This window comes from Hyposmocoma kahamanoa, unplaced genomic scaffold, assembly GCF_003589595.1.
Source record: "Hyposmocoma kahamanoa isolate Upper Pololo Valley unplaced genomic scaffold, ASM358959v1 100021, whole genome shotgun sequence".
Classification (NCBI taxonomy): Eukaryota; Metazoa; Arthropoda; class Insecta; order Lepidoptera; family Cosmopterigidae; genus Hyposmocoma; species Hyposmocoma kahamanoa.
In genome coordinates this window covers 19,868,017-19,880,822 of record NW_020653200.1, presented here as the reverse complement: position 1 = coordinate 19,880,822, position 12,806 = coordinate 19,868,017, and the positions used below count along the sequence as shown (strand labels likewise).

At 34.9% G+C, this 12,806-nt stretch overlaps 1 protein-coding gene across 1 annotated transcript in view; it reads left to right on the top strand.

The window, feature by feature from the left end:
• Positions 1 to 12,806, top strand: part of LOC113226864 (hypoxia-inducible factor 1-alpha-like) — a 43,213-nt gene that overhangs the window by 21,393 nt on the left and 9,014 nt on the right. The window contains exons 3-4 of the mRNA XM_026459655.1: positions 1,060 to 1,163; positions 10,749 to 10,902. Coding sequence (XP_026315440.1) covers positions 1,060 to 1,163; positions 10,749 to 10,902 — 258 coding nt within the window. The remainder of the gene's footprint in view (positions 1 to 1,059; positions 1,164 to 10,748; positions 10,903 to 12,806) is intronic.

Genomic DNA, 12,806 nt, shown 5'->3' with positions numbered 1-12,806 from the left:
TTTCATTAGTTCATTTCCTTTGTTCACTAAAATCTTGAAAGAAGTCTTTTATAAAATTATGCTGTTTATTCATACCCTTCCTCGTTTATTGCTAACACAAAATAATTATTGGTAAAAAATACCTATTTTATTTCATATGTATTTAAAAGTGTAATTATAAATACTTTCATAAAAAAGGGTGAAGCTAAAATGAATGACAATCATGAACTTTATGAAATAACATTAGATCTCCAGGAATACAAAGACGCTATATTTTTACAACCATATTGTTTCTGTGTTCACTAATAGAACACGCTTAACTCTTTTTTTAATTGTATCTATAAGACAGACAGCACAATTCATTTATCATTTACAAATGTAATTAAAGTGAACTTGACATAGCCAAAACAAATATCTGATAGGGTCATCTTGTCGATCAATCATTTCGGAGACCTTGCCGGGTTTGTACAATTGTCCCGATTCATAGATAATGTTTGCATAATAGGTTCTGGCTGTTTTGATTAAGTAATTATCACCTTCCTGATTCGTATTGGGTATAAATCATGCGTTAACATCGAGCTTTAATTCAATTTGATTTATTATCTACCTAAAGCTAAGTCAAAAAAAGTGGTTCTTTCATATTTCCGTTCGTCAAGTAATCGACATGAAAATATTAAAATAACAAAATATACGTTCGAGAAAGAGTAACGGGTCTTACCTGTATTAATGTTACTTATAATCATTTTTAAAGCAATAAGGTGTGCTTCTGCGGCTATGTTGCGGCCATAAGTGGCTGTTTTTGAATTTCCAGTACTTCCAATGGCTTCGCATAGTTCCTGAACAAATTTAGACAAATGCTTTGAAGAGGAATAATACTTCTAGAATTTTAGGCACTCAGGTGCACGCGGAAACCAAATTCGTCCAGATAATTTAATCTAGCATATAAATATATACTTAGTTATTTATCCTATATAAAATCTTACCAGTAGCTATGTCTTTAGTAAATTTTAATACTTACTGCCATGCTTTACGAAATAGAAATTATTGATAAAACTAAAATGTTGTTTCTGTGTCCAGTAGCGAGTGGCACCTGGGTTGGGAGCGCAGCTCGCTGCACGGAGTCAGCTGGTACCACCTTCTTCACCCCGACTGCTGCAAAGAGGCGCAGAGCAAACACAGGCTTAGTAAGTATTTGATCACAATTCATAGTTCTTAATCCGAAATACTTTCCTTCGACTGCTAGCATGTCTATGTACTGTCAGCTAAACAAGCACCTTCGTCGAATAAACCAGTTTTGTACCTTAATAGGAACATGATTTGCACAGTTTTGAGTAATACTATATATAATAATTAATGCTTAACATTAAACAAAACTATATAAATATAATAAATAAATATTAGACAACATCACATAAGTTGCTCTGATCCCAAAGTAAGTACCTAACTAAAACACTTGTGTTATGGAAAACGTAAATAACGACGGTACCACAAACCCGGGACTCTAAGAAAAGCTAGTTGCTATATTGACCCAGCCGGGGATCGAACCCGAGACCTCAGAGATGGCGACACCATGAAAGCCGGTGTGCAAGCCATTAAAAAGCTATTAATTTAATCGAAGTTATGATATCCGCTATATATTGACTTTCGAAGGAATCCCTGTTATGCATTCCTGGTAGTTTTCTTTAATGCAAACAAATAACAATTTATTTTTATTTACAGTTCATTAAACGTCGCTTGAATAATTTGCATCAATATAACAATTAAAAAAAATATCATTGTATAAATGAGTTTGCGAAATATAAGTCTAGAATAAATTAATATTATTATACATTGGGCCGGGTAACCTATCACAAACTTGAATTTCTTTTTTCCGAATTTCATTACTCCGAAAACGGTTCGACTTTTTTTCATTAGTGCGATGACAGTTTTGGTATAAATTTGCAACACAGAAATGTCTTAAAGCAGAAGTATCGTTTGTCCAAAAACCTATTATTACAATAATTATTACACGTACGTATTCTTTGGGCAGAAGTTTGTTTGGTCTAATCATGTTTGTTATACTGTCTGTTTTCCATATAATTTAGGTTGCTGAAAATTCGTTCCGACAAAATTATTATTTTTAGATAAAATTGTACCGCCATACAATTTTGCCATACAGCTCCACAATTCTGGACTATACTTTGCTGGTGCACAGCAAGTCCACTTACGTAATTTTCGTCATACCATTGTGTTATCTGAGTATTCAATAAATAACTTATAACTGAATCGAGGAAAGTACCAGAAACGAATTTGTTTGCATTTCGACCTCCTCCTGTAGGTTTAGGTTAGGTTAGTATACAAAAAAGCAGCACGATCCGAACGAGCGAAACGAGCGACTACAACTAGATCAAATTGACTTGCATCTCTTTTACCACAATTGCATCTCTTTTTCTAAAGATGCGAGGTGCTTTCATTTGACGAGTTGTATTGTGCGACTTTTAATCAGTAATAAGAAATAATATAACAAAAATGTATCATGGATATGGTATTTTTACAAAATAAAAATATTCAATTGGATACATTGCTCAAACGGTTTGTTGGAGAAATAATAATCGGGAAAAAAATAACTTGTGAATATGTCAAAATAGTGAAACATTAAATGGTGTAATGAAAAAAACCGTAACGTGTTTTCGGACAAATGAAACAAAATCTTATTCAATACAAGTCTAAAGGTTTCCGAAGAAACAAAATTCTGTAAATAATGTTTCTAGCTTGTGATAGGTAACCTCTTACTCGTTTATTGTCGATGCTTTAAAATCAATAAAATAACCATAGTAATTACGAAAACGTAACGCTTTTGATAATGTAGTAGGTTGTACATAACAATTTCGAGATTCCGAATTATTCGCAGTTGTCTATGGATGTAAAATTTTAACTCTTAATATTCCACGCTAAACATTTTGAACCATGAAAACTTTTAACCACAAAGAACATCAAACATCCTATGTGATATTTGTGATACGATCCTCTTTGATAACCTACGACAATAATATGAGCTATCGCTAACGGATGGGCACATGTCAACCTCACACGTTCAAGAGAAAGTTGCGAGTTGACGCAGACGCCGCGCGTGACGATCGTGTGTAAACGCTTTACTCGACTACGTGAGCGATTAAAATCGACTAAATCGAGAACTCGACTAAACCGTTTAAGCAAACAATTTTAAACTTTATGCATTCGCGATACGAAACTTCAATTCCAAAAGTGCGCAAGGACTCGTGACTTTCCGCTTGACGGAAACTTGAGTAGCTAGGGTAAATTCAAAATTGGAACACTTTCAAACAGTGTTTGCGAAGTGTTGCGAAGATGCTCTTGAGCCACTCCGATAGAGTGATAGATAACAGGTGAGTTGCATACGTGAGGCAACTGTTTTCTTGCAGGAAATATTTCATAGATAGTCAGAGTCGCACAGATACCTAAATGGCATTCTGAACCTGTGTGTCGCGATAGGTTAATAAAATTTTTCGAAAGCTTCGAAACTTACTTATAACTTTTATTTAATTTTTTTTATTTTAAGGGTACACAAACAGAGTGTAATCATCACATAATAACAGATACAGTTTTATAATAATTTATCATAATTTCAATATAAAATGAAAACTTCGTAACTTGCAATAGGTATTAAACTTTCAACGATATGCGATCTGGGCAATATTTAAATTATGTTAACAGTCCAAAATTTATTACGTTTTAAATTAGAAACTACGACCAATCATTATCAAGATTTTATAGTGTTTACAATTATGATAGTGTGAGTTTTGGCGAAAGCGGTTCTTATAGTAATCGAGGCTTTACGCCCATCCACTGTTTTTTTCTTCCGTATTACACACATTTGTGGTATTAATGGGTACTCTATGCTATACAAGTTTCATATTTGATGATACTCACGTTACAAAGTTGTTTCTGTTATACTATGCAGAATGACAGAAAATTAATTATTTCTATTTGCAGTCATATCATTTGCATTTATTTAATGTTGAGCGTAGGTAGAGCTCACAAAATAGCAGATCACAAATCAAACCCACTTCAGCAAATACATATAAGTAAAATAAGTAGTTAGTTGGAGATAAACGCACTAGCAGTTAGCCGTCCCGACCACAATCATAGCAGTCGTCAATCTGTTCTCGAGTCTAAAACCAACAGTTGAGATTGCACAAATAGCCGTCTGGCATTAACCCTCATTACTCCTCTGCAAACGTACGTTCGCAGACTGAGATGTCAAATGTTTCCCTTAACGCGTGGGTATAAAGCATACATTGGCACGTAAAAGAACTTTCTCGAGTTGCCTAAATATAGTATAGTCGAAATAGATATGTACACTCTGCAACGCATTCGAATATCCGAGACATCATTCCGTTGATTCGATAATCGAAAATGACAAGGACTGACCTTTGTAAATGATGTGAGTTAGTAAATAATACAATGAGAATAGCATGAGTAGAAATAGTTCTTTTTTTTTTCTAATATCGTTATTTACATGTGTACGTAGATATCTATAGTACCTGTATTATAAATAATTGATACTCAATTACAGCTATACCTAGCAATGGGTAGGCCCTTAGACCCAGATTATTGAACATATTATCAAAGCTGTACTTAGATAAAACTACGGTAGGCAGGTAAATATAAACAAATCCCAACAAATGTGAGAACTAGGATAATAAAACCGATACTTATTTGTCCAGTCGGTAATATATTGCAGTTTCAAAACATAAGTGTCTTACTGCAAAATGTAATAAATTCTAAAATCGGTAAATTAGATTCAAGGTCGTAGTTTAAATTACTAGCTTCAAAAGTGGGTACAGTTGACCCATTCGATTCGAAATAATTCTTGAACATTTACGACTAAAAATGTGATCAAAAAGCATATAAACATCGTGTCATGTATTTCTACAAAAAATAAAAAATAAAAACATGACGTTGAAATTGATGTAAATTGAATTGCGTAGTGAGAACTTCCAAAAATGCCAGTAAAATAATTATGAATATTGATCTACACCTTTGCGGTGCGTCACGCCTAAAAATATGTTTGGTATTAAAATGTTAAAATTCTTGGATGCACAACGTTTAGAGTGTAAATTTCAAACCAAAATACTACTGTACTATTTGTGTTATGCTGCCCACCTTATCACAACTAACGTAATCGTCGTTTTTAGCAAAATTGAGGGGTTATTGACATTGGGGGTTCCAGACCAACCGATCGGACGCGATCGGCTTATCTGGAAATCTTTGGGCGAGGCCTATGTTCAGCAGTGGACGTCTTCCGGCTGATATGATGATGATGAGTTATTGACACATCTGAGATCAGCGAAACGTGATCTACAATCCCATTATAAGCGGCATTTTATATATTATTTAGTTTCAATTGTTAAACACAATCAACGTACCTAGTTGCCATTTTTTACTTGTTTCACTAGCATAAAAACTTTAGACGCCATTATCTCGAAAGTTACCGAAATGCAAATGCGTTAGCATGACAAGGAAGGCAATATTAAAGCGCTGGTAAAGTCCAAAGTACTATAAATAGATCAGCATTGTTGTAAATTTTGGAATTTACCAAGTACAAACATCTTCAGTACAAATGATATTGTTGTTACAATTAATTGAAAAAATGTTTACTTAGAAAATACACAAAGAATAATAATTGTTGTACCTAAATTTTCATGTTTTCGGTTTTTTATCGATATGAGAAAAAAATACAAAAAACAAACCACACACGTGTGGCCAGCACAGAAGAAGACATATCATTCGGATAATCGATATTGATTTTTTCTTCTTATAATATCTAAACTTCGTTCGATATTGTGTTACGAGCACTTTGGAATCTCTACTCGTTTAATTATAACGTATAGTCCATTAATTCAGAATTACTTAATTAATATACAGGCGTAGTAATAAATCAGCGATCATTCATAGGGGACGCTCGGCGCACACGGATGTCCAGCAGCCTCGAGTTTAGAAGGGAACTATAATTACAACCAGGTTTAGATAACAAGTCAATGAAATCTTGAACGAATGTTAAATTTGAATTATCTTACAAATTAAATATGGTAATAAAGTATCAATTGTGCAGAACATTGTATGTATTAAGAGATAATATACAAAAGAAATAATTCAATCGCATCTTCGCAAATTGCGTCATACATCATTTAATTAGTGTTCTGCAGTTAAAAATGTGACAGTTTAGTATGCCGTTGTTGAGTGTAATTGAGAGTGACCAAAAGACAGCTTATTATACTTAGTACATGAAACAAGTGTGAATGAGCCAGTTAATTCTAAACAGGTGGCTTGTCCAAAAAGGTTTATCTTGTAAACAAATCAACAAGCCATTTATGACGACACGATGGACGGAGATTCGATCTCCATATACGGAGCTGCGCAAACGCAGACTTTGTAGCAACTTCACCTTGTCATTGACAAAGATCGACAAAATAATGAGCTTTATTGATAATAATTGCAAAATAAAAATCTGTTTTGAAAAAGAAATGTTTATAGTATCACATATACAAACTGTCATGCCTGTCCCCTGATGGAGTAGGCAGGGAATACGAAATTCCACTACCTGCACTCTCATACCCCCGTACTAGGGAAACCTTGTATCACGGGTGCCGTGGACACACACATAGACAACCACAAATTACACCCAAACCCACAAGAGACACAAATGTAAGTCATACAAATATTTCAGCCAGCCCGGGAATCGAACCCGTTCGACCACGGAGACACTTCTTAGAGGACATCCGTAAGCTGTGCTTCCACCGGCGAGGTGAAGCAAAGATTGAGTTTGTATAGCACAATTTCAATTCTATCGACGAAGATGTGTGAAACGAATTTTTTAAATATTTGTTGGTGTAATATATTACAATATTTGGGGGTTTAATATTTTTGTGGTGTATACTCTACAATAAAAACACGATTCACGCAATGCACCGCGTAACCACGCATGATATCGCACCTGTTCGCCTAAGACCGTGATATTTGTTAATATCAATCGCAAGATTGTGGTAATACGTCCCTACGATTTAACGTTATAAAACGATGGCTTTTCGACAAATAATGGCATAGTGCCTTTTACTTACTTAATTTACTTACTCTATTGATATTCCAATATTTTATAATTTTAAACATATGGTTATTGGTGTAGCTTCTGTAACTTGTACCATTGCATCTTCACTATCGATGTTTTTCAATCGCGAGTTCGCAATACAGGGTCTTTTTTAAATGGGTCAGTATGGAGAAGTCCAAAACCATAGAAGATACAAGAAAACTGTCTTAGGAACCATTAAGTTTTTTTTTGTGAAAAAAATTTCGGTGTATCGACTGTGAACTGGCAACCGGTACTATCTCAATTTGACATCTTTACAGGTGAAGATAAAAATATTTATATGGAGTAATAAAAATATTTAAAAATACTTAGTTTTTAAATATTTTTATTACACATTTATGTACGTGCACTACGTATTTTTATTTAATAAACCAGAAGCTATATACTTTTTTTTCTACATCCCGTAAAGTTTTCAACACTAAGATAGTACCGCTTGCCAGTTCGCAGTCGATATTCAACTTTTTGGTCAAGTGGTCGGACAACTGTCCATAAAAATCAATGAAATTGATCAAATTTTTTTGTGCTGATCGACTCAGTTTTATGTAAGGGTCATTCCATTGTACAGGATGAAAAAAAATTGGGACATCAGAAATTGGTCAAATTTCATGTGTCAAGTGTTTTACTTAAACATAAAAAAAATTTACTGATTTAAAAATTAACTCTCTGTATAGATATCAATGTATAAAATCAAAATGTAAAAAATGGAAATTTTTGGTAAAAATAGGCCGAGATTTCAATTCTCGTCTCGCCTCACGGGAGGAAAAGCACCTTTAGGCTCAACTCACATTGGCGCAGAGTCGAAGCCTCGCGACGCGTCTTGTTTTTCTCCTGTAGCATATTCATCTCTATTTTCCCATTGTTAAGGTACGGACAACGGCACATCAGACTACACATTTTTGTTCGAAAATCGCCTCCTGTGCAACGGAACAAGATATGTCAATGTGTAGCTTGATATGCTGGCGTGTGTACGAATTTGTGTTATGCAAATATGGAGTCGCGCGTCGACGCGTGTCGCCCGGCGTTGTAGTTGAAAAACAGGACGCGACGCGACGATTCGACTCTGCGCCAGTGTGAATTGAGCCAAAGTCTAGGTGCTTTATTTTCAAGGACTATAATAATGATGACTATAACTAGTTTATAAATAGAATACGAGAAGCGACGTATAAACACGCCTAATTATTTATTATTTTCGTCGTTGTATCTAAAGCGAACGTAATTGATCAAAGGTTTCTTTAGCTGTATTCTCAAAATATTAAAAAAATTTAAAGGACTGTTTTCCGTAAATATCTTTAGCTTTTCTTTTCGATCTTTGAGATATACCTTGAAGGAAATGCTAACCGCTGGAATTGTATTACAAGTCCTCGCTTGCAGTTCAATTTTCAAACTTATCCATTACCTAATAGCTAATTTCCTGTTCTCTACCACGATTTACTATTTTGCTACAAGCGCTTGTATCTTGACTTGTATCAACTATTACACTACTACTAACAAACGCTACATACACTCCACCACGCTTCTAAAGGCCTACAGAGGTGGACATGCAAGAACCATGAATCTCCACTTGCTCTCGTACATATCTATTCATACATTCTCGTTTATTCTTCGTATTTTAGAACGGTTGCAAACGCGATACAAACGCGATGCAGACGCTAATCGTCTACCTTGACACGCGCGCGATTTTAAGCAGCAAATGCAAACGCGGTGCAAGCGCCCGACAGCATCGCCACAAACACGCGATAGCATCGCTACACTTGGCATTAATAAGCGATTGCATCGATGCAATCGCGCGTTTGTATCGATGCAGTCGCGCGTTGCATCGATGGAATCGTCTATAAATCGCAAGTGTACCGAAAAGTAGCCGTGTAGGATAAGAGTGGTGTACCTACGTATTTTTGTAAAGACATCCCTAATCTGTCTACCGGTCTACCTCGACAAACCTACCTCTAAATTTCCAACAATATTCGATTGTGCAATCAATATACTTACTGACTATAAACTATGACCAAACATTCGGACCATTCCATTTTCTACTACCGCTGCAAACACTGCACATAACTGTCATTTCTATACCAATGAACCTACTTTCATGCTTTTTCTCCTACACTCAACACTTACTACCGTAAAAACGGCAGGACATCAAACTACACATTGACGGATCTTGTTCTGATGCACTGGAGGCGATATTCGAAGTGTTTAGCTTGGTGTACTGTTGCCTATACATCATCTTAGGCTGCTAACAGATTGAATGCATGTTTGCAGTTAATGCGTGAAGTCGTTATCAAGTTCATGCAGCCGAGACCACGACTGCATGCAGTTGATAACGACTTCACGCATTAATTCGTCTTCGCATTAAGACGTCGTTGTAGTCGTCAGTTATTTTTTTTAAATTTTTCGACGTGATAATTAATTCTAATTATTTTAAAATATTTCAACGTAATCATATGTAATAAACGTACTGACTATAAAGTTTCAAGATTGATGGTGTTATAATTATTAATACAAAGATCGAACACTCAGAAAAAATTCCTTCGATCCGGTCGGATTCGAACCGACGACTTCTTGGATACCGTGCCAGACGCTATGCCAACTAAGCCACGGAACGAACCAACGGACCTCACGAATTTTTCTATGTGCTTGCGTCGTGTCTTTGTACTTGGTCTTTCAACGATTTTCAACGACGCTACGACTAAAAAGAAGGAATTTTTTCTGAGTGTTCGATCTTTGTATTAATAATTTATAACAAACTAGTGGAGTAATTTCACAAAAAATAATTGAGTATCAATTCAATAAAAATTTAATTAATACAGTGAATAGCGACATCTCTCGCCAGGACTGGTAGCTGTAAAGGTACTAACTGGGTGATAAATCTGTTAAAGATTTCTCATAGATGGCGCTACGACTAAAAAGTCGTTGAAAGACCAAGTACAAAGACACGACGCAAGCACATAGAAAAATTCGTGAGGTCCGTTGGTTCGTTCCGTGGCTTAGTTGATATAGCGTCTGGCACGGTATGCAAGAAGACGTCGGTTCGAATCCGACCGGATCGAAGGAATTTTTTCTGAGTGTTCGATCTTTGTATTAATAATTATAACAAACTATTGGAGTATTTCCAAATGATTATTTAAATATTTAATTTCAAAAAATACATATTAATACAATAATAATCTAATTAATTCAAATTTCAAATTTAAATATTTTATTTTGGATTAATCTATATTGTTCAGTAATACCTACATAACAAATAATTGTCTAAGTTAATCATCATTTCATTATATTAGTTATTTAGTTTACAATAGAATAAGTTTAAATTTGTAAAAACAACTGTGCATGCAGTTGTTTTTAGTTTTGCTGTGCCCTTACAGGGTCCATAATGTTAACTGCTACTACCACCTAACATTGTAACATTATGGTCTGCAATAAACGTATTGAGTATTGAGTATTGAGTAATTTCACAAAAAATAATTGAATATCAATTCAATAAAAATTTAATTATTGATGGTGTTGTTGGAGCATAATTACGCAGAAATAATCAACAATTAAAATACTCATCCGTAATCTCTGTCTACTACACTTAAACGGGCGTGGTAATAGATATGTATGTATATCAGTATTTCTTTTGTTGCAGTAACTCAATCCGAGCAGGAGAGGTCTTGCATAGCATTGTTGAGACTGCAACGCCGCTCCGGCCAGTTCCTATGGGTCCACGCGGTGCTCCAGCTCAAGGACAACCTGGAGAACTCCCAGCGTCCTGTCATTGTCTGTACCAATCAGGTGTTGAGGTAAGATCTGTATATATCTGTTATTGTACATATAAGAATGAAGACTCGTACGTGATTATTAATAATTGCTTTATTTATTAATTACTTCGCAAGTAGGTAGGTAATTTAAACACAATTTGAAATAATTATATAAATATTACTAACACTTTTGTCGTAAATAGTTCATTGACCAAACTCTTCTTTCAGCAAGTAAGTAGTTGACTTAACTTGCACATTTAAACCCATATTATGCTTAATAAGTACACTTTTCTTAATATTTTGTAAAGCAGTCTACTCATACAAATTGTCCCGTCATCACAGTGTTAATTGAATAATATACAAATTGTAACTAGAAAAATTTTCGACGGAGACGTTGATCGTGGTAAGTTCACCTAGGAAATTTCTTATTGTACCTATTTAGTACAATGGCATTTGCACGATTTACTCAATACATATAAAGCTCTGAGTGGCACTGCAACTGTTATAGCTTACCATCAAATGCACGACTTGTTCGTGCCGTCACTTGATATAATAAACAAAAAGCGATTATATTCCCAAATTACTTACTTTTCATCTCCTAAATTACCTAACTATTATTATTTCTATTAGTTTAACGAAACGTAGGTATGTAACATTTTGCAGCTAAACAATCGATAATTTGATAGAAGCAAACCATTGCAGTACAATTGACATTAAAGAAATGTACCGCTACAATACAATCATGTGAGCATATTACCTACGTCCCGAGACAGTAAAGCCTCTCATCTAATACAAGCCTATTCAGGGCTTACGAGCGCTAAATTATCCCACTCACAAACATTCAACTTAATCGTCCTTGCCCCGAGAATCTCTTATTACCCATTAATATATCGAAACAACCGCCAATCGGCCGGCGATCAAGGGTGAAATCACTTCATCATGGCCCGCGCCGGCGCAATTATTATGTGAACAAACGTCAAATGTGGAGTTTTATACGACGTAGAGTAGTTGCAGAGGTCACATGCAGGATGGATGGTTATAAATCCGTAAAATTGGCTCCAAACTGTCATGCGGATCAAGTGCGGTGTCCATTACTATACCTGCGTCTATTTCTTTAAACTTTTGCATACAACCACGAGCTATCTTACCCTTTATGTTTTGATTGTCGTTTAAGTTTTCCCTAACTAAGTGTCACAGAACGTAATTTAGATTACGTCTGACCCATTATCTTGAAAACAAATTGTGAGTATCGGACGACATAGTCCTTCTTCATCATTTATGGCCATCATTCAGTCCGGGTCAACAGAAATGCAATACGAATTGAATGGCTTATAATTCCCAGCAAATGTGCAATATTTTAACAATTATTATCAATACAAATTCCATTGGCGCCGTATCGAATCAGCGATTACGTTCTCATCTAAACCAATACTTTTGTATGTTGTTTATTTTACGATCGTTAACTTAATATTCGAAGGTGTTTTTTCTTAAGTTGCTTAATGATTTATTATACTTATAAAATGTGGTTTTATCTCGTTGATATTGATAGCTAACTTTATAAATAATCTTACCTCCATATAAGAATGACGTGACCATGCCTATGCATAAAAGTAATTTTATAAACACTACTACCTACCTACTTCATGCTATAAACATGTAAGCTCCGACTAAACAGTATGATATTTACCGTCAACTATGCGAGATTCCCGCAGAACCAATTATGATTACGGCTTTAATAATACTCGTATGGTACGGCAAACGGTAATTATGAATTAACCTATAATTGGAGATAATTTTATACGGAATTTTGTTTACACGGCGTAGCGAACATTTTTAGGATGCCCTGAAGATGCGCCTCGTAAATATGTGGATCTTTAGTCTTTTATAAATAAAGCCAAAAGAAATATGGCGTTACCAAAGGCAATTTTAAAAGTAAACAGCAACAA